This window comes from Cryptotermes secundus, unplaced genomic scaffold, assembly GCF_002891405.2.
Source record: "Cryptotermes secundus unplaced genomic scaffold, Csec_1.0 scaffold391, whole genome shotgun sequence".
Taxonomy (NCBI): Eukaryota; Metazoa; Arthropoda; class Insecta; order Blattodea; family Kalotermitidae; genus Cryptotermes; species Cryptotermes secundus.
Window position 1 is genome coordinate 14,508 of NW_019737394.1, and position 24,265 is coordinate 38,772.

Here is a 24,265-nt window from a genome sequence, read left to right on the forward strand (position 1 = left end):
AAATCCACACCATCCCATCCCATCTCTCTAAGATCCATTTTAATACTGTCCACCCACCTACACCTTGGTCTTCCCAGTGGTATCTTTCCATCTGGCTTTCCCACCAATATCCTATATGCATTCCTCATCTCACCCATTCGTGCTACATGCTCTGCCCACCTCACTCTCCTTGACTTGATCACTCTAATTATAGAGAAGAGTACAAATTATGAAGCTCCTCATTATGCAGTTTTCTCCAACCTCCTGTCACTTCATTTCTCTTCGGTCTAAACATTCTCCTCAGCACACTGTTTCCATACACCCTCAGTCTGTGTTCCTCCCTTAATGTCAGAGACCAAGTTTCATTCCCATACAGAACCACAGGCAAGATTATAGTTTTTATATTCTAATTTTTAAGTTTTTAGACAGCAGATGAGAGGTGACAGACAAAAGGTTCTGAACTCAATGGTAGCAAGCCTTACCCAAGTTCAATCACGTCTTAATCTTCTCCTGAATCAGGTTTTGATTTGTTATCACTGTTCCCAAATATCTGAACTGTGCCACATTTTCAAAACATCTGTTTCCTATCTTTATGTCAAGCTTTTGCCCTGAATTTTGGTAACGAGACAGCAACATATACTTAGTTTTCTCTGTGTTTACTTCTAGACCAACATCCTTACTTGCATCGATTAAAATTTGTGTGTTTTTCTTTATTGTATCTAAATTATCACCCTGTTGATTCACATCATTGGCATAGCTCTCGTAGCTTGGTTGTAGAAGTAGTATGACCTCATATATCATCAGTTTATAAATATACCGACACTGACTGTTTATTGAACTAAGATGACAACTGAAAGGGACTGTGAAATATATGATTAGGACTGAGGAAATATTGATATACACAGTGTGATAATTAAGTTCCAGAACTGAGGCCATAAAAAAACACATAAAATAGATTATAAAACGTATTCATACCATCACTCAATACATTCCTCCCTGCTTCTGCACAACATTTACATCGCTAATATAATGGACCGAATGCCTGAGAAAACTCTTCTTATCATATCACCTTCAGTTCTCTCATCAGTCTGTTGGTTCAATGAAACCACCTCGAATCTCATCCCTTTCATATCAATTTTTAATTCATGAAATAAAAGTCAGCTGGTAATAAATCAAGGGAGTAAGTTGGATGGGATAACATGGGGATCCCTCTTTCACCAAAAATTCTGAGACAATGTTCAAAGAATGCACTGTCATGCAGAAGATACCAGGACACACTTTCCTGAAACTCAGGCCTAATATGATGAACTCAAGCACTCAATCTCTTAATTACCTGTTTATAAAATTTATCATTTACAATCTGTTTTTCCAGAATAAATTCATAATGAATGATACCTTTAGCATCAAAAAATGCAGTCAACATTCTTTTCACCTGTGATTTTTGCATTCTCACTTTCTGCGCTTTTGGTTTCTTTGGACTCAACCAAGTTGCACTCTGACGTTTTGTTTCTGGATCATACATGAAACACCAACTTTCACCACATGTTACAATCCTTTTTAAAATATATCTATCATCATCAATTATTTCAAGAAATCCAGCAGATGACACAGTGTGTTGATGTTTTTGATCTGGCGTTAACAAATGAGGAACAAAATGGCACACACTTTTTTATTTTTCAAACCTTCGACTAATATCTCATGCACCGTCTCTCTACTGATCCCTGTTATTTCATCTAACATCCAAACACTCAAAAGTCCTATCTTCAGCCAAACACTTTTGAATGACTTCCATTTATCCTTCTGTTCTAGAAGTTGAAGGACAGCCTTTCCATTCATCATCTTGTAACGGTTCTTGTCATTTTTTGAACCTTTTACATGTTTAAACACACTTTTTCTTGATAAACATTCTCCATCATACACACTTTTCAACATTTCAAATGTTTGCAAAGTTGTTTTCTTTCATTTTTCAGAAAACTTAATCACTGCTTTTTGTTCCATTTTGAAACCTGTGACACAACAAAAAAAAAACTAACTTCACCAGAACAACTGTAATCCTCATATGCATCAACCAAAGCAGTTGAATCTTCCACATCGTATAAGTAAACGTTCATTCTAACTAGCCCAATTCATCCCCAATAGATGGCATTAGTAGTATTATTGTAATAGTGTCAGTTTGGGAACTTAACTGTCACACTGTGTATCTGCTACCTATGAATATAGTTACTAACAATGTGATATAACCATCACTGGGATGAGAAATGATCAGGCATTTTGCTACCCACCAAAATTTCGATTTGGAATAACAGATATTGGAATATATATCTGACCCATCTTTTTACCAGCAAATTGGACTTAAATTTGAGGAAGAAACTAGTGAAATGCTACATTTGGAGCATAGCTCTGTATGGGGCTGAAACATGGACACTTAGGGCAGTAGATCAGAAACATCTGGAAAGTTTTGAAATGTGGTGTTGGAGAAGGATGGAGAAGATCAGTTGGACCGATTATGTGAGAAATGAAGAAGTGTTAATTAGAGTCAGTGAGCAGAGGAATATCCTACATGAAATAAGAAAACGGAAGGCTAATTGGATTGGTCATGTTTTACGCAGAAACTGCCTTCTAAAAGAAGCTATCGAAGGAAAGATAGATGGGCGGATAGAAGTGACAAGAAGACGAGGAAGAAGACGTAAGAAGATGCTGGATGACCTTGGGGACAGAAGAGGATACTGTCATTTGAAGGAGAAAGCTCTAGATTGCATTAAGTGGAGGAATTGTTTTGGAAGAGACTGTGGACCTGTCGTCCTGACAGATTACTGATGATGATGATGATCTGACCCACAGTTGAAGGTGGGAGTGAACATCTTAGTGTAATAGGATGACAGGCTGTGGTCTGGATTTATCTGCATCATGATGGTGACAGTGACAGGTCTATGTGAATATGGTAAAGGAAGTAGATGTGAAATTCTTGGTTTCTCAAGAAGGACTCCGCTTCATAAGTCAGTTAATATCAACAATTCAAAGCTTTCCCTTACCTCAGAGATCCTCCTGGGGGTGAGTATGCAAAGCATTGCAGTGTGGGGTAGTCCTGGCGCAGGAGGATGGCAAGAATGGAAGCTGTACCAGCACCAAGTGAGTGTCCCACCAGAACCAGACCATAGTCCTGTGTCCCCCGCTCTTCACTATGGCTGAATGCTCGTGCAAGTATTGCCTCTTCTTCCAGTTTGTCCCGGATGTATTCTGCTGCCTGAACCATCCCCTACAGTTGGCATCATTCTCTTTCAAAATACAATTTAATGGAACTCAAATGAATGCAGTTTTAAAATGTGAAATTGATTATGGCTGACCGCTAGGATTGTTGATCCATCTGTTACCATTAGATGCATCCATTTGCTCAACTGAGAATCAAAAATAAATTATTCAAAGTAAGAAATCTAAAATATGATAGTGGCATTTCCCCAAAACTGATGCAATGTGTAAATTCACCATTAAATTAGGTAGTGTGTGTTATTCTTCCCCTACAGATGGTCCAGGCTTACGTGTACTATGCAAGCCTCATCTGTAGAAACAGGTGTACCATGTAATGGTGAACGGAGAAGTATCATAACCATTAGATGTTACTTATGGTTATGCAGACAGTTCTTGGCTCTGAGGTTCTCACAGCAGCGGTTATAAAGATTATATCATCTGGGATATAATACTGTGTGGTCTGCTGGAGGTAAACTGATATATTTCAGGGACATGTCTGCTTGCTACCTACTTAATGCAGGTTTCTTGCTTGGCTTATTCTTCATCCCAAAGATGGAGGCAACATGTTCCTCTGAAAAAGTATGAAGCATTATATGCCAGAAGACAGAACTCTTCTGCTCTTCATTTTCTTATGGTTAGTTCAATGGGACTGCAAAATTATAGACACCTAATTCATTACATAAGAGAACAACAGCATGTGGTCCATGGCAAATACGACTATTATTTTGGACACAAACCATCATTTTGAGTTTTCTAAAGCTAAAATTTTGCTTGGAAAATATTTCTGTTCCCATCATCAGGTATAAGGGAGGAAAGGTACCCCCAGCTCAGTCCATCAGAAAGAGCTAGTCTCCCTCACTGCACACTGAAACAAATTCTAAGCAAAGCGTTTGTTTCGGTAACCCCTTTAGCCAGTTCCTGGTACCCAGAGGCACTGCTCTGTACCCTGCCGCTACAACAGGTGTACATGTATAGGTAGCTGTGCGCAGCATCTTAAAAAATATCTTTACAGTTGCTCCCTGTTGAGAAGTATTGAAACTACATGAACTGCGCCATGTGTTACAGACCCTCATGCTTTCTGTCATGTATTGTTTCATGTAAGAATTGCTATAGAAAAGCAGAAAATATTGTCACATGTTAGTGATTAGGCACGGGGTCTGGATTGATAACTACATTTACTGGAGGCTTGTAACTTGTAACTACTAATTATTATAACAGTCTCACAAATTTACATATTATGTAAATCACTACAACTACAGCACGCACCAAGTCTTCTGGTTTTCTGTTGCCACTAGTCACTGCTAACCAGTAGCTGCCAACACTGGAGATTCCTCATGGCCAACCACAACCCACCATTGCTGATTTGCAACTCATGACTGCAACTGACAACTCTGACCTCCAACTAACTTTTCCCATTGGTCCTCATTATATAGCCTAGGCACTGACTGCACAGAAAACATCACTTCCAACAGTTTGTAGATTGTTACGTGTTTATTCATTGTTGAAGAAACGTGTTTACCACACCACTGCCTCACAAAGCCACTTCATTTTGTCCCATTATTATGGCTTTTAGCTGTCATGTGACAACATTGTGAGATGTTGGCTAAAAGTAAAGATATTGGAATCAGAGATATGTCGCTAAGACATCCATTGCTATGCAGTGGTTTGTTAAACAAATACTCGTATCTGCAGAAGATGACAGAGAGGAAGGCAGAAGATTCTCAACTGAATGGCAACAAGCACTTCCAGAATTTAATATGCTTTTGCATTCTTCCTGAATTCAATTTTGTTTTCTTATTGTTGTTCCCACCACTGTCTTGATAGCACAATCTTGCCCTCCATTCTGATTACAGGACAAAAACATATATTTATGGTATTCTAAGTTTACTTTTAAATTTAAGATTTCAGAATATACTTTTAAGATGTCGACTGATGGACCTATGGCTTAATGTGGGCTTTAAACTAGGATGGAAGATTGGTGCAGTGAAACCTGGATTTTACATTTCTGAAAGGACTAATTAACATAAAAGTAAAATCATGGCAACTGAAAATTATTTATCTACCACCATCTTCCTCCTCCCCCTCCTCAGACACATCAGACATAAACTTTTCTATTGTTTGCACCTCACATCTTATAACATCATTACCACAAGATACATGTTCTTGAACTGGTACACCAGCTTTCACGCAGCCCCAGTCATCTTCAGCTACACTAAGTTCTGTTGCATCTCAAGCATCACTGGTCCAATTTAAATTGAATTCACATTTCTGAATACAGTTCACTACCATCATATGTATAACATAGTGCCATGATTTTAAAATGAAATGTTGTGCTTCCATAACATTTAACTTCAAGAGTGTTATATCATGAAGCAACTTGTGATCAGTCACAAATACAATTTTCCTTACAAGTTGCTTGCAGTAACAATGTTAGAACAACCTGTTTATTCCTTGGTCAAGTGGTTGGAGAATGCTGGTGCAGTTTGTGGGGGAAAAACACAACTTTCACATTCTTTAGGAAATATGTGCTTTGGGGATGAGCAGCACATCTTTAACAAAAAAGTAAAATCTTTCTATTTTGGGAACACATTTTGACATCCACTGTCCCTTAATAGCCAGTAAACACAGCCTGTGTAACCTGTGCTTTCTGCTGGATACATATTTTGTGGGCAACTTTTTGACTTTTGTAATGTAACGAGGGTTTTCATGCTTATCCATAAGTAAAGGTGGGAGTTTGTTAGTCATGTCAGCATTGCAGGCTAACAGAGGGATTATTATTCTCTCCTTGGAATTGTTTCCACCATTGCAAGGATCCCCTTTCAGACTAAATGCTTTGTTAGGTGGAAGCCAGAAGAACAGCCCCTAAGACAGACACAGCCAAATTTGTGCTAAATCTGGCTGGTACAGACATCTGATGGCTTACATCTAGACCAAAAGATCTGTAACTTGACCTACTGCCTCACACACATATGAAATGTAGTCTCTCAGACTGAAGAAAGGAAAGAAACTAAGGACCAAAGCAGCACTTGCATACAGAAAAATTATGAGACAGGGAGACTGAATAAATTGCATAATGAGGTGTTTTTAGACTAATATTCATATGATGATTAAAGCAAGAAGAGAGAGCACTTGAAGGGCATTGGTTCAAAATAGAGTACCATTATAATGGATGTCAGAGAGATACATTATGAAGATGTAAACTGAATTAAACTCCAAGTGTCAAAATACAGGCATCTGTAATGATACTGAATCTTTGAAGTGCATAAAAAGGAGCTTAGGTTCCAACTGCATGCCATTATAGAACGGCTGTAGACTCAATCAGCAATAACTGCAGCGGAATGGGAAACCAAAGGATGATGACAAGGTGCATGGGATGAAGCAGCAGCAGTCTGCTTTGAGGTAATGTTATGGTATTAGGTGGGTGGGACCAAGGAAGGTCAGAGAATCCTCAGCAGAAGGATCATGCAAGTCCTTAGCTATTATACAACATGCATTGAGTCTTGTGGCTACCTTGTGACCTAACCAGTCTTCTTTTGGTGGGTTCAAAGGCAATGTCTCTCCTTCTGCATTCAGGTCAGTAATCACATCCTGTGAACACAAAACATAATTTATATACAAAATGAAACCTCTATTTAAAGTTTAATGGGAACAAAGGATTTGACACTGCAGTGATGCAAGATCATTCAGTTTGAATATCAAGGGAGAGTAAACGTTGTAACAAGGAAGAACAAATGGTGGATCCATTGTTACTTGAGCCTTACAGATCAGCGAAATCAAGTATTAACAAGTAGTCTTTCAGGATTTATCAACAGTAGCCATGTTGAGTCTTATGGCAGTTTGATTCTTGCACTGTGGCTTCTCCACCTGCAATTTATTTGCATGAAAGTTTCACACTTTAAATTTCTCAGATCAGCACCAATAAACAAAAATGAGTTTCATGACAAAACCACACAAGTAAATTCCAGAAATGTATGTTATTAATTGCATTCAAAAACCGTTACTATTCTGAAGAGTATGGCCTTGTGGGTTTAACATCGCATAGTTCAGCGAGAGACGAACTTTCAGAGGAACATATCACTGCAACTTCAGTGTTGAAGAGTAAACCAAGATGAGCTTGCCACCTGCTTCTGCTGGATTCCGGCTTGGCTTAGTATTAAACCCTGAAGATGGAGGTGATATGTTCATCCAATATGTGAGGCATATATATATATATAAACTCTTACTAGAAATGTATGTAAATCTCCTTTGTTCTGCAATTGCTACAAACCAAGCTTCATACTAACTCCTCCTGCACAAAGCAGTCTCAATATAAATGACATCTGTGACACTTTATGTGGCATACAGTTTTGCTGAAAAAGTACTGACACATGTTTTTGTTAGAGTATATCACATGATGTACCATTTAGTTTTATCATCAGCAGATTAGCAGATTGCTTAAGCTATCATTATAAAACAATGACCTAAGCTTACTCTATATAAGGTTCATCCCACTAAATCCTCTTTCACAGGATATTACAGAAGTTGGGAGGGTTGCTACTGTCACCAATACCTTGCTGAGAAATGCAAATCCATTTTCCTGCGACAAAACAGATTTCAGTTAAGTCCTCAAGTTTCATCCCATGGCACATCGCCCTGTGTCACACACTCACTGAGGATGCCTTGCATAACCTCCTCAAGTGAATGAACTGAAATGAGATGGTTAAAGTCTTTATTTTTTGAGTCACTGGATGTTCTCGGTTCAGTACCAGTCAGCCTAGTATCAGTGCCAAATACAGGACAGTCAGCAGTTGCTCCAGAGATGATGGTATGAGAAAACTTTTCATTAATGACTTCTACCCCTGAGTCTACTTCTGTCTTGATCCTTGCTTTGCCTGTGTTATGTCAGTCAGACGAAGTTCATGAATTTCTCCCATCATTAAAATAATCTCAAAAATGTTTCTGTCCGTTGGTCTTACAGTATATTCAAGCATCTCTAAGGAATATGAGGCAATTGCAAATGTACTTTTACATGGCTCAACATCAGGTATTCTCTTTGGAAACTCAAGGACACTTTCTTAAAAACCGGAAGTAAGCCCAATAAAAACTTCTTAAAACAATGACAAAACAAAAAACAAAAATTCCAAGAAATATGGAAGAACTAAAAGGGGAAAATAAGGTGAAGAAATTACTGCATATTTTTGCCAGGGAGTCAGCAAATAGAACACAAATGGATACAAAACACAAAATATGTGATATTTTAACCTTAAAAAAACATTTATTTCTCAACATATTCTCCACAAATATTGATATACTTCTCCCATTGCTTTACCAGTGCATCAAAACCAACAGCATAGAAGTCATTTTACTATTGTCTCAGCCACTTCCACACATGGATGGGCATCATCTGTGACTTTCTAAAGTCCTTGAGAGAATTTCTCGACCCAGCTAGGAACTGCTTTATGCAACAAACACTTCCCACCATAAACAAAAAAAAATATTTTTTTTTATGAATATCCTTTGCATTGAGTTCTTTTGTCCACAAAGAAAAACACAAAACAGAATGCTGTTATCCAGTAGTGAACTCCTCAAGCACGGTCGCCATTTTGACTACTTAAACCAGCCTCTCAACATGCATATGCCCATCTGCTACCTAGTCTTCATGAAGCTGGATTGTGCTGCTACATAGTGATATACACAGAAAACTTGTTACATCCATTACAGCTGTTTTACTTCCATTTGTGACCTATTTACTGACTCTCTCTCATACTTACCAGGTTATTAATCCATTTGCCTCATGCAAGTAAGTTTTTAACTCCTGGAGAAGAACATAAATTACAAGTGTGTGAAAACAAAGTGCCCAGATCTCAACGAGCAATTCACATAACAGGCAACTTTGTTGATTACACAGGCAACGCGGTATTGTTATGAAGGCTATCATGCACTGGACACTTAGCTAGTATAGGGTAACAAGGAATGCACAAACAAATTTGGGTGGGTATACCACCCAAAAATGTCTGGTTGGAAAGCCATGAAAGAATTGGCAGGATGACATTAGGCTGTACCCTGGTACTATTACTGACACTGGCTTAGGAGGAACAACTAACTTAGTTGCCCCATGCATTCAGGCTGTTACTAGGTTCACTGTGCATCCCTAATCTTGTTATGGCCCTTCAAAGGGCACTAACGCAAAGCTAGAAGCAGAGCCTTACTCATATATATCTGGTCTCACCATCCAGAGCTGAAAATTTTTCATTATGTACAGCTGGGGCTGGGCACTGCAAAGTCATACGGTAGGAGAATTCTTCCTACTGTTGCCATTTCCTGCATATGGCACTTTCTGTGAGGCCCATAATACTCGTATTTAGGTGTCACCTTAGTGTACAGCGGCCTATCAGGAAGCCAGTTATCAGCTTACACTGTTTCCTGTCGAAGGCCGAAAAGTCCCTAAAAAGGTTATTTGAAGGCCCTCCAATGAAGAACTACAACTGCATCTACTGGTGAGGTAGCCCAGTGTTGGGTGTGTGCCTGATCTTCAGCCATACTTTAAGCCTCAGCCTACTAACACATGGTGAAATGGAACAGCAAAATCAGGACTTAAGAGGGCATCTGCATCCTCACTCTCCTATATCCTACTGTGATCAGGGGCCCAGGGGAGTGTTACTTTGCCCTGAATAGTCTGCATGTTGATATTCCAAGGGAAGCTAAATGTCACCCTCAAGGTCTTTTAAGGGTCCATGAAGCTGCATGGCTACCTGAGCACAATTAAATATGTATATATCATTTCTATCACTCCATTGCTGAGGATAAAATTGTAAAAATGTCTGTTTCAAACATTGTGGCATGCAGAACAGGTGAAATGGATAAATGCCTTCCTGACTCCACATCAATTACATTGTCCCAACTCAGGAGAGAAGCTGTGTGGATGGGAGCTCAGCTGAGCTGAACAAGCCTTTGCGGTGATGATGCCAAGTTTCTGAGCTCTGGTACATGAGGGTAACTCATTTATTTATTTAGTTACTTTAGGGAGCATGCATCAGCTCAGGTGGTTAGATGTGGGATCTCTTTTAATGTCTGAGGTTCAATCCCAGGTTACTTCACATGAGATTCCTTGCAGAAAAAAAGGGCCCTGGAGCAGGTGTTTTTTTTTTTTAGTTTCTTCAGATTTCCTTGCCAATCATCATGCTGCCATTTCTCAACATTCATGTATCACCGCCCCCTGAGGTATGTGACAGCCCCATCAAAGTAATACATCATCATGTCCTGTTTCTAGGTTCTTTTTTTTAACTATTTATTTAGTTAAGAACACACTACAAGAAACATACAGGATCTGTAATGTTATATTTAAAAACTGGTGTGCAACTACACAAGGAAACACAAAACTTCCTAGTTTCCTAAAACATTATTTTAAAACAGGCAACAAATTTTTTCTAACAGATAACATAGCAAACTTCAATAAATAATATCAGTTTTGCTGCCACCTTAACAGCACACAGCTCCCATGTTAGCACTGTGGATTAGAGTTACATGTGTGGCCTCCAGTGTCATCTTTGTCTTAGGCTTGGGCCTGATGTTAACTACACAGTGTTACAACAGTGATCATTTCTAATGGAATAATGAGACAGGCAGACATGCAGAGTTCATCAATAAGGCTCTGAAGAAAGAGAGATGTTTTTCTGAATCACCGAAACAAAATTCAGATTTAAGCCAGGGCAAAATTGGTTAAAAAGTCTATATACTCTCTATAGAAAATCATAAGATCATTGTTTCTTGGCTACAGTACATAATTAACAGCACAAACATGGTACAGAAGCCAACCTTCATGGACAATGTGCCTCTGATGCTGATAACAATTTTTCGCCGTGTGAAATCGACAGCTACAAAAAATGGCGTCTCGCCCACATCCACATGGTATGTTGCATAGATCACCTCCACTTCACCAATCTCCACCATCCGGCGCAGGGCCGCATAGTTACAATGGCAGCAGTTATCAGACACAATTGTCGCACCATCATGGGCACCCAAACAAGGGAAACACATACATCTGTAGGCAGTGACACAGTTATCAAGATCTGTGGTTCTCACAGAGGTAAGCATTAAGAATATGCTCTTCTGGGATATGGCAGTGTGCAGTTTGGTAGACAGGTACACATTTACCAAACTATATGGAGCCAAATCCCACAAGACCATAATTTGAAGTCACTGGTCACTTGACAAACAAACATTAACATATTCACATTTTCTGGAAAATTCTTAGATTTCGTCAGCGGAACCACTGAAAATTATAACTCTTTCAGCACAACTAACTCTTCAGGGCAGAACCTGAATGTTCAGTTCTGATAAATGGAAAGCTTACGACTGGCAGTTCTCTCCAATTCTCATGGCCAGAACCTGCTCTTCTAATCTATTTGAATCCTTTCCACATCTCTCTTGGCCTTCCAACAAAATTATCTATCTATTTCTTCCTTCATCCACCCACGGAACACTTCCAAGTCATCAAAACCACATTTAAAGCACCATAATAATATCAGAAGAGTGCAAATCACAAGACCTGATATCATGCACTGTCTGCCTACTGCATTCCTTCATGGCTAAAATATCCTGAGTACTTTGTACAGAGCAAAATTGTGAGCCTGCAAAGACATCCAGATGGATCCATTTGAGGGAACTGACAATACGTCTTGCAAATTACACTCCTATCAGTCTGGGATTTGATACTGCTGACCAAGCTTTCTGTATCAAAGTGGAAAATTCAATGCAGCTATCTAATGCTGAATGTCGCATAACACGTGATTGCTCTCCATTGTGTGAGCAACCACTTACTCACTGCTTCCTCAAAAATCTGCAACTGTAATAACGAACCCATTAACCATGAATAAACAGCTATTTGAAGTTACTGTGCATTTTAATTGTGTGCTGGAATGGTCAGCAACCTCCATCCCCAGGATGAAGACTACTGATGGTAGAAATAGGGCTCTCTCCTTCTGTGGATTTTAACAAAGTTCTCAGTATCCAGAAAATATAAAAGGAAATGGTGGGATGATTAATCAATAATTAATTCAAAAGAATTTGAAAGGAAGCCATGGCAAATTTCATCAAGTATATCGCTCCGATTGAACTGTCCTGTGTCTTTGTAAACAAGATCAGATGTGAAGATGTGTGTCCACATGCAGGTGGGGGCCAGTTCCAGCATTTTTTTGTTAACTTAAGTAGTGCAGTGTAGAAGTGTATTTATATTAATGTACAGGATCTGTCTGAACATACAGGGACTTTTGGCTCACTCTGTATAACACAGGGCTTGTTAACTGTGTACACTACATTGTTGTGACAGAAGTAATGGGGTATCTGTTGATAGTTTAACATTTTATATTATTTATGGGACTATACAGAGTGCATTATGCTATGCTGGTGAAAAATCCTGTATACTGTGGATAAAACATGGTGAGCAAGTATGTAGTTGATGGTTTGGTGGAAGTAATGTATCCTGGATGTGGAGTGAAGAGTAAGTTGTGTCATATCTGTATTTTGGCATGAAGGTTTGTTGAAGGTGCAGAATATTGAGTAGTGAAATTCTCTATGAAATTCATTACTGCCTGCTATGATGTGTCCTGGCTGCAGCTGGTACAAGTGATGGGAGAATTACATGGGTGAATATAGCACTATGTTTAAATGGGATACTGGATCTAACTGTAAGTACAGATTGGACATTGTATCTGACAAGGAGATCATGAATATGTTCCAATGAAAGTATAGGGACATTACTTTCTGTGTATAAGGACGTGAGTCACAAAAATGATAGGGGAACCTTGGTTTCCAGGATTAACATTGAAAACTTTGGTTGATTTCATCTAATTCATAAATAAGTTCAGGCATGTTATCCACATTTAAAAATGTTGGATAATGTTGTAGTGTTTGTACTGGGGNGGGGTCTGTATAAAATGTTCCAACCATCGTTTGCTAGGCAACATTTTGGTAAACACTGTCTGAAAGTCGGAATAGCAATGAAGCAGCAGAAGTCTGTTCGCTAGGCAATGGCTTGCTAAAACTCATTCTCATGTCAACAAAGCATCAGCAAAGGTCTCCATGGATATGAGGAATCTTGGGATCACCAGGTGTTTCTGCTACAACAGATGCAGGAGACCAATATCTTCTATTCAGTCCTCCTGAGCTTATAAAAGGGAGTTCATTTCGTAAATTCAATTCATTCATTCGTAATAGAATTCAGAAGGCAGTTCAGTAGTTGAATATTGAGCTGTGAAGTGTTAACCAGGTAAGATTCGTTACTGAGCAATGACTAGCAAGCAGACATTGAAGACTTTATTTTGTGTGCTAGTTACAGTAATCTATAGAGTGTTACAATTCAGCAGGCAAGTGTTTATGTGTTTCTCTATATTCACGCTGTCATTCAGCATTTAACTTTGTTTGTTGGGGTGCTTTATTACAATTATCTTCTTCTAACCGCTTCCTTCTCCTGTATACTCTCTCATATATGCAGCACAACTGTTACCAGCAGACATCTCATCAGTGCATGACATAATATGCTGGCAGTTTGCCTATAGTATTGTATCATCCACTAAATACTGGAATCAAATTAGCTGTATTTGTTACAAACAAATGGTCATAACTCCTAAAACGTAAGTGATGGACCAAAACAGGTTGCATTTTTGAGAAGCTCGCATATCACTGTATTTCACTCACAATATGTCCAGATCCACCTACGTGCTTTGCTCAGCATATTTCCAAAATAACAAAATCAACAACAGAAAATCGGTTACTTAGTAGCGAAGGTATCAATAATTACAATTTGTTACAATTTCTGTTACTTATGGACAAACTGTTATATTTTCTGTTCCTCATAGCTTCATTCTATTTGCACCTTCATATAATAATACTTTCAATGTCAAAAGTAACAACCTTCAAACTTTATACCAACACTTAGTTTGGTGTTCATACACTTCCATGCATTTCATAATTTATTTATGGAGCATTTAAGAATGCTGCCTGTAGCTCAGGATATACAGAATCAAATGGTATGATAATTAGTGCATAACTGTAAAGGGTGTGAAAGGAAGTGTTCATGATGTAATTTGAGGTACCATCCAAGCGTCAGAATAGTCCGTGTCCAAGCTAAGATCTGAGCAAGGCACCTCCTAAATGAAAGCAGAAGCGTTATTATTTCACATCCCCAATTAAACCCATTACATAGGGCCTATTAATAACATGCACAACTCATGGGTATGCTAACATCAAAAAAATTACCTAAGTAGATGCGACTCCTTAATCTTCACCATGCAGCTTCACCTTCTGGGCTATTTACATGCGGTTTCATGGCTTCTAAATTTGCAGATGAGGAACTAAAAGGCATAAATAGAACACCTGATGGTGATTTTACCTGAGCCTAGTGCACAGCTGACAAACTCCAGAGCCACTGTGTGTCATGAGGAACATGGGCCAGCCATATGCTCCCAGAGCAAAGTGCATGTAATGGATCACAGTCTGAAAGTGCTCAAAATGTTCTGGATCATTCAGAGCCAGGAACTGGGTCTGTGATGTCACTGCAACTCCCGACAAGTACTCATATGTGTCATACTTATGCTGGAACAAACAAAAAGTATCAGTAACCTGTAAACTGCATAGGAGACAAGGACCCACCGCTTGTGATAATACTACACATCTCGCTCCACGTCATTTTCTGAACCCTGAATGTGTGTAACATCGTTTTTGAACTCACTACAATTAAATATGGTGATCTAGTTCTTAGGTTGTTTAAAAAAATTATTTCAACTCCAGGAATTCTGACATAACAAATGAAATGTGAATAAGTTAATTGTTTAAGATTACTACACTAACCAAACAAGTAAATAACTAACCAACCATAAGGAGCATTCACCTAGGAAGAGAGACAGAAACCATGAAATTTCTCAGTCATGGTAACAAGTAACCAGATTCAAACCAGGTACTTCCCAAACACTAGCATAGAGCACTACTGATTCAGCAATATGGCTGATAAATTAAACTCCACTTCTAATAAAATGGAAATATAATGATGTGAACAATTGTGTTTTTGTTTTCTGTTTTCCTTCATGAACATTGCATTTACTTTAGTCTCCAGTGCTCATGAATGACAATGTTCCTTGCATTTGTCATTATTCTGATTGTTTAAGACACTGCTCTCTACATTTTTACTTTGTCTTATTTCTTTATCAAAGAAAGACAAAAACACCAATCATCCGTTTGTTTCTCTGCAGGCTGAGCATCGCACATTTTTCTGTCATTCCTGATGTGATAATTTTGACAAGATACAAAACTCTAAAAGCAGAATACAAATATCTTATAGCTCAGCTGAGCCTCTAAAAGTAACTCATGCCTTAATAAGAAAAAGTTTTCATACAATTAAGAAGAGCACAAAAATGAGTTTTTTCTCAGGCTGTCACGGTTACATTTGCTGCAACCAACCAAGATAAATTAGAAGAAAGAAATCTTCTGGGATTGTGACACTGTGTAGATGTGGTGTTAACCGACGTTTCGGAGTAACGTATCGCCTCCATCTTCAGGGTAGAAGGAAAAATAAGAAATCCGCAAGTGAAGACACCGTGAGAACTGGTACAGTCTACTTGTACCGGTTCTCACGGTCTCTTCGCTTGCAGATTTATTATTTTTCCTTCTACCCTGAAGATGGAGGCCATACGTTCCTCCGGAACGTCGGTTAACACCACATCTACACAGTGCCACATCCCAGAAGACTGCTTTCTTCAAAGTCACCGCCGTGAAAATATCAAATATTACAAGATAAATTAGCTCTTTTGCCATTTTGTGTATGAATTGATTTGAGGGACATTCCTTTTCCAGAACTTATTCTGAAAACATCATAATCTGGATAAATTTCGGTCCTCACCACTCTGATAGTTTTTAGTTTTTAATATGTTCAACAAATTCTTCATCTGATGTGGGCTCAGATCATTTATGTCTGGACTACTGGCTACTCATATCTAGTGCAGAAAATGTACACTTCAGTGTACTTTCCTGAGACTCGCATATAAAAGTAGCCTCAGACACAAACAGATAAATACAATATAAGTGGCATCTATCAAATACAAGTAGAGTGCATGGATTGTTCACTAAAATAGATTGGACAATCAGGCAGAACATTCGATATCAGATATAAAGAACATATTCACAACATTAAACTAACATCAGTAACTCTGGATACTCAAACCACATAATGAATACTGGACATGCATATGGAACGATAGCAAATAACACAGAAATTATAACAAAAGGGAAGAAGGGAAAATATTTGTATATACTGGAACAAAAGTATCACATTTATGAAATCAGTAGGAAAAATCTGCATATGAAGGACACACATATTAATACACACAACCCTATATTACACCGAATAACAGTGCATCCCTCTCCCAACCTCCCCCCCCACTGCCTAATAGTACATAACCATGGAAGACAGCACACTACACATTTAAATATCCACACACAAGAGTTAATATCATCATCATACACAGGGGCAGCGAACAACATAACATAACACCGTAGAGAGTAAATCAAAAGGTAGTAATGTGAATGTTTACATATTACAGAAGATAACACAAAGAAAGGGCTTATGAACACAAGCAACACACGAACACCAAGCCGCAACATAGAACTATTTAATTTGGACAAGTGGAAGACGGCCCTAATAGAGGTGCAACAATTATATAATTTTAAGAAATTTTGAGAAATTCCAAACCAAAATTAAACTAGAAATTAAGTGAAATTAATCAGTGCAAATAAATGTCAAGTAAATTAAACAAGAAACATCACGTTTGCAGGTGTGTAAATAAGTGAACATTTTATATAGCGCAACAGTTTTGGCATAAACAAAACACCTGATGATGGCTGTCTGAGGCTGAAACATGTCGTAAGGAGGTGAAATAAAAGTGAAAATAGTTTCATCGAGGACTGAATATACTGTGCATGAAAAATATATAAGGATGCTTAAATATAATATGAGTGTACTAATTGTAAGAGAAGATATACAGAGTGGGCTTCTTTGGGTTGTCACTATAACATGACTGATCACAGTGAACAATTCATTTATTGATATTTCCATCCTCCTTATCTATGAAATTTACCATTTCTCTCACAAACAATTTTTCACTACAATAATGAAAATGCATTCAAAGGCAAATAAATCAAAGCTACTAAACTGATCATCAGTCATTACAATATACAAGATAAAAGTCCATGGTTACAATAGCCACATAATATTCTATTAATATTTGCAAGAATAAAGAACATTTATGACAAATGTCACAACAGTGGTGTGGTCATAGATGGTGAAAAATCTGAATGGTTTCAAACATTCAGAGGTGTGAGCTGGGGAAATGTTTCATCCATACTGTTGTTCAGTATAGTCATGGATACGATAATAATAAGAACGGCAGAAGGAAAGTACAATGGAACACTACAATTTATGGCTTGCACAGATGAAAATATTATAGGAAGTAAATGGAAGAACTTTAGAAGGTGAAATTTCATAAGGTTGTTAAAAAGTGTGAAGATGTTGGATATGTCAATACACATAAGCACGTGGTTATGGAAATGCTCCAGAGACGACAATGAAAAGATAACATTTGTTTTATATACTTTGGAAGTAACACAGTGACACAACAGTGCATGAAGATACTGCAGAAAGATTTAAAAAATGCAGCAACATTTTATCATTTAGTTATAGATACAGACTTTGGAAATGGAAAATATCAAAGAACAGAAAAAATGTGTTTAGTTAAACATCACTATATCCCAATTTCAACATATGGACATTGACCAAAGACAGATATTAGAAGACTAGCAGCAGCTGAGATAAGAGTTTTAAAAAGTAGAGGGGAAACCATGACGGAGAGGACAAGAAATGAAAATATTACAAAGAGTTTAAGAATAAATTTGTTGGGACAGAAATACTAGTAAATAAGAGAATATGACAATATTGGAATATTTTAGAATGAATGAAGAGACAAACCCATAGCAGGTTTTTAACATGAAAGTGAATGGAAAATGAACAAAATAAAAATAAAGACCCAGGTAGATACAACAGATTAGGAAAAATTTCACATAGAAGGATGGGTGGGGGGAAGAGAACTGAGTGTAAGAAACTTTGGGAATGCAGAGACAGACAGAAAGACATGGCTGTTAGGTGACCCACATATAAGGTTGGTTCAGAAATTTCCAGAATGACCATGTGGAACTCCACCAATTATGCACATGTGGACATGAACAGAATGACTGATAGTCATAGCTATAACCTACACACAGCAATTTCTTCAAAACAGCTTGGCTGATGTTTTGAAGTGTTACAAGCATGACTGTGTGGTTTTGGTCTTGCTGCCCTATGATATGGCATCCATACAGGAGGAAAGAACTTGAAGGAAATTTTGTGGAAAACAGGAAGAAACAGCTGCAGAAATCCACAAAAGATTGTGTGAAGCTTATGGCAACGAGACTTGCAGTAAAACAATGTTCAATGAATGGCATAAATATTTCCAATGCAAAAGAAATTCAACAGATGAACAGTGGATGTGACAAAGAAAGGTTGAGCCAACCTTCAGCTTCAAGAAACAATTCTTTGGTTGCTGAAGTGAAAGACATTATCCACACAAGTAACTGACTGGGTATAGAGAAAGTATAGTATGGTTCATATCTCTTGACATTTGAGATGCGGCCATTGATAAAGTAACTAGCCAGTAAAAGATGTGCTGTGTTGCCCAACTCAACTCTGCCACTGTGCATTTCAAAATTAAATATCTAATGTGCTTGGACAAAAATGAGCATACCATCCCAGGTCATCTGAATGGCATTGTCATAAATCACTGGTCAGTAATACCAATACTACAACCTCTTACAACAGTGTACTTTTTACTTCATTATGCATACATATTGAAGTTTTCTTTCTGCTTGTGTCAAATATTCAAATTCCATTGAAAGGAAAACAGGAAATCAGTTAGTTCAAAAAATTCTTGTAATTATTTACAGTTACAAGATGTAGACGTTTATTACATCCAATTATCAATCCAAACCCTGTTTCTAGTCACTAACATGTGACAACTGGTGTCAAACATAGGGTACAACTTTGGAAACTATTAGAGAGAAAATAAAAATTATGCCAAAGAGAGTCTAGGTTATTATGACTTGAAGCAGCATAAGCCATGGTTCGATGAAGCATAGTCAAAATTCTTGTATAACAGGAAACAAGCTAAACTGCAGTGGTTAAAAGATTCAAGACAAACAAATGGGGATAATCTGAACAATGCAAGATGAGTAAGAGAGAGGAACAGAGAGAGGGAATATTTGAAGGATAGAATTAATGAACTTGCAATGCACAGTAAAAATAACAGAATTAGAGACCACTATAAAGAAATGAATAAATTTAAGGGTTACCAAGCTAGACCTAACTTAGTAAAGGAGGAGAATGGTGATCTAAGTGCATATTCCTACAACATTACGAAAGGTAAAAGAACGTTACTAGGTGTAAAGAACTGGAGGAATGTAGCATCGAATAGAGAAGAATGGCAAGCAATCATGAGGAAGGCCAGGGTACACAGAGGGCTGTCGTGCCAGTGATGATGATGATGATGATGATGAAAAGAACGTTACAGTGTGAAATGAAGGGATGATTCTACTCTACATATTTACTCCCATCTTTAATGTAACTCTGTTCACAGTCTCTCTTTAATCTAAAACAACATTAAAATCATACTCAACTGCTACATATTTTGGCCTTATTTGGCCATCCTCAGGGAAATGTTCACTTTTTGAAACCACCACATTGCTCTAGTTCTTAATTCAAAATAGTTCAATGTTATTGCACATTTTATCATTCACACTAAAATATATTTGTTTGAGGACACATCTCTTTATCCTTTCCCATGCTATTTTCCTCTTGCGGCGCCTGTGTTTTTGTGTTGTTTTATTAAGTCCATGCATACCAGTGTGTTGTTGTTATTATTGTTATTTTTATGTGCTCCCTTAGTGACCTGACTTGTAGGAAAATACATATTAAAGGGGCACAAAAAGCAACAAGAGTGACATACATTTGCTTAATGGGAACATACACACTAAGAGGACACACAAAAATAACGATAACACCTCCACACTGATGTTCATGGGCTAAATAAAACAACACAAAAACATGGAAGACACAAGAGGAAAATATCACAGGAAAAGTTAAAGAGTTATGTCCTCAAACAAACGTATTTTAGCGTGCATGATGAAATGTGCAATAACATTGAAATATTTTGAATTAAGAACTAGAGCAATATGGCGGTTTGAAAAAGTGTCAGAAACCTTTCAAAATCTACTGCTCACCTGCTTGACTATGGCTTCCCTTTCAATCTTCTGGAATTTGCGCAGCAGGACTAATCCAGCTACTACATCTGATGGAACAACATCCAGGTCCCGAAAGAAGTCAGAGAGGAGTCGTGCTATGTCTGTAAACGAATTCTGTGGACACATTAAAATTAGAGATATTAATGTGAAAGCATTATCATGATTTATTTTGAAACATGCATTACCTGTAATCCTGAGAATTATCATTCTGGTATTTCAACTATCATTATATTATTAAGATACTGTGCTACAACTCCTGAGTCATCTCTCTCAGTGCAATTTCTTTCAGTGGTACAGTACAGCAATTCAATAATGATTTTTGTTTAAATCCCATTACCATTCCAAACCCCATTTATAGTCAATCACGTGATAATATTATATTCCTGAAGACAGCTGTCTTCAGACTGAAATACATGTATATATTTGCCACTTTGTACTCACTCTATTTCTGTCAGAATTTCTTATACAGCAGAACAGTAACCGACATCTGTGGTCCCAACTGTCCTGATAAGCTCGAATCACCTTTCTGAAATAAGTGACAAACAATGTAAATTGAGGAGAGTATCACAACTTGCCTGACCTCAAAAGAAGAGAAAAGTTCTGCACCATGGATACAATAATATGTGTGTGTTCTTCATGTTCAGAATGAGAAAGGTTGAGTTACCTCAACATCATGAACAAATGATATGTGAGCAGTACAAGTGTTCACTAAATTCAGTGAAATTTAATTCCAGTTCAAGTATAAAGTTTGAAGCATCATGTTTACTGTCAGTTCCTATCTCTAGCATATGAATACTTAGAATACTTATAATACTTAGTCACAAGTTTAAACTCCAATTGCAATACTGTCTGCCTGAAACCTTAAGTGACCTACCTCTGCCTCCAGTTGCGGTGCCTAGTGCCTGATCTCTTATATTGGAACTTGGATTCAGCCTCTCGCATGCTGCGCTGGTATTTCTTCATCTTCACCCATGATCGCCCAGCTGCATCAAATGTGCACCAGACAGTAATGAGGATACTCAGCATCACACACCAGTTGCATATCACAATTCCTGCACAGCAACATATACAGCTCTGTGCAGAGTGTTTTACAGTAGCTACACCACTTTACAAAATCAAAATACATATCCGCATGTGAAGACATAACCAACCTTGTACCAGTGAATCTGCATCTGTAGCAGATTTCAGAAGTTCCTGCCACAATGCAGTAACAAATTTTTGTGTACTCCCAGTCAGTTATACAATTTATCTTGAATGATTTACATGTTTCCAATTTGCCATACAGCTCCTTGACAGAATACTTATAACTTCGTCACAAATAAAGTAATACAAGAGATATTTTCATGTTTTCTGTTATTAGCAGTATGGCACACTTTCGACAGTGAACTGTGATTAGGGTAGGTCCAGACTACGGTACTGACACCCCATAGAAGAAGGAAAAAGTCTCTTTCAGCAGTGTGTATGTTCAGAAAATCTGCCCAAGCCGGTGGCTGAACCTGCAGTGAATGTCACAAGAGAGGGGTGCTGGGGGCATGACACCACAGCAGGTTCCTTTACTAGCATGCATATGGCGAACCCAGCCTGTCTGCAGGACATTCAAGTAAAGCATTCTTAAACTCTGTGTTAGATGGAGGCAAGATTCAAGCTTCAACCACCTCAGGTATGGAGGAAAAAATCCATTGTACATAGTTGATAAGATGGTGAATGATCTCCAGTGCTAGTGCAGATGTGTGTGTGCAGCAAAGAAGAAAATTCTCAAGAAGTACTAGTAATGCAAAACCTGACCATTCACTGCCACAAACACTTCTCGCACAGGCAGAAAAGGCTTCAATTTACCTTCTGAAGATGCTCTGCAGGAATATTTGAAATTTCCCTATGAATGTTTTCTTCCAGTTCTGCTTCTGTTAGGAGATTACTGTTATAAACTTTGTTATTCAAACAACTCCAAAAGAAAAAATCACAAGGAGTAAGATAGAGTGAACGTGCTGGCCTGATATCACTACCGTTAATTCTGTCCCCAAAGACATTGGACAAAGCCTGCACAGATAAATTTGCAGTGTGGGCAGTGGCCGAGTCTTGCTGAAACCAGCCATAGAGTATCTTTTCTTCTGTTAACTCTGGAAAGAACTGCCTGAAAACAACCTGTACATATCTTTCTCAATAATTGTTTCATTAAAATGACACAGGTTTGCACTTCTTGCACTTAAAGCACACCAGACACCAACTTTCAGTGGATGGAGCAGGTCTTCATGGGTTAGATGTGGATTCTGTGAACTCCAGTAGTGATTATTTTGTGTATTTATGTATCCCTGAAAGTGAAATCATGCTTTATCAGAAAAGAAGGCCAATTGCAGATTAATCTCACCTTTGACAAGAGACTGTAGAAACCAACTGCAAAAATGAACCCTGCTAGCTGGATTGCTCAGCTGCAAGGTGTTGATTACTGTTGTTTTATATGGTCAAACCTTCAACAATGATGTTGCTATTCTTGCACTAGACTTTGACACTCCAGCCTCTTGAGCTACACATTTCAGTGATTTTCTAGGTGTGTGTTCAAGTCTGGCCCCTATGTCATTTAACTTCTCCTCAGTAAGGCCTCGATGCTTATGTTTTGTTTCCTTGTCTATTAAGAGTGCCATTGTTCTAAGTTTATTCACCAAATTATGAATTATTTGTCTGTTGGGAACTCTTTCATCACAAAATTTGCGTCAAAATTTTCACCAACACTTTCCAGCAGATCTATATTTCACATAGGCATCATACAGAAATACGCGTTTCTATAAGCATAGTGAACCATGTCGTGCCACACTGCTAACTAACTGGTAACTGGGACAAAGGGGTCATGGCGCTGGTAACTACTGCCTACTACTCACAAATCATAAACAAACTCCCATAAATGAACTGCACTACCCTCTGTGTAACATAATACTGTGTAGACGTCTACAAGTTAATTATTTTCCTTCATTCCAAACGTTATCAGCCGTCAAGCATGCTGAGTCATTGGCAGAAACTGTGTGCCCTTCGCAGCTGGCGATGCACCAGTAGCAGTGAAGAACAGAGCCATGAGCATGTCTAGTTACTAAAAATATTCCCTGTACATGCTGATGCTGATAATATGAAGGGATAAATATGTAATAAAATAACCAAGAGCTAGATAGAAAAACCCAAAATTCCTTCAAGGAAACAATGCCAAAACCATAAATTCTCAGCCTTTGGAAGTTCATTAATTTTTAAAATCCACTGACAAACATTACACAGTTAACAGAACCTGAAGTGTAATTATTTATGTGCTAAAAGAAATTCAAATGACAGAAACTACACACATCCATCAGCTCATATCATTTCTCCAATAACAACAACAGCCATATAAAAACTCTGCAACTGGCACAAACAAGATTACAAAAATATAGTATCTCCTGAACTTTGTCATGTTCTAAACTCCAAGCCTTTATGACATGTTTTAAATATGACTCTTTTGAAGCTCAACTTTCCAGGAACTTCCCTTAGTTCAACACAGAATTCACGTGTCAGAGCCAGCATAACTGGCAGGCACAGCACAGCCACTTCAGATCCAACATCATAGGAAGTGTCAGAATGACCGAAACATCAGAATTAATATAGGGACTTCAACACATTTAGGGATAGAACTTTCAAACACTAAGAGCTCAAAAATAAATTGATTATT

At 38.0% G+C, this 24,265-nt stretch overlaps 1 protein-coding gene across 1 annotated transcript in view; it reads right to left on the bottom strand.

Annotated features, from left to right (window-relative positions):
• Window positions 1–24,265, bottom strand: part of LOC111870352 (sn1-specific diacylglycerol lipase alpha) — a gene marked incomplete at both ends in the record, with an annotated part of 110,580 nt that overhangs the window by 12,262 nt on the left and 74,053 nt on the right. Inside the window, 7 exon segments of the mRNA XM_023862559.2 lie at window positions 3,012–3,235; window positions 6,736–6,813; window positions 11,020–11,245; window positions 14,594–14,796; window positions 20,560–20,694; window positions 21,022–21,106; window positions 21,455–21,632. Of these exon segments, the coding sequence (XP_023718327.2) occupies window positions 3,012–3,235; window positions 6,736–6,813; window positions 11,020–11,245; window positions 14,594–14,796; window positions 20,560–20,694; window positions 21,022–21,106; window positions 21,455–21,632 (1,129 nt within the window).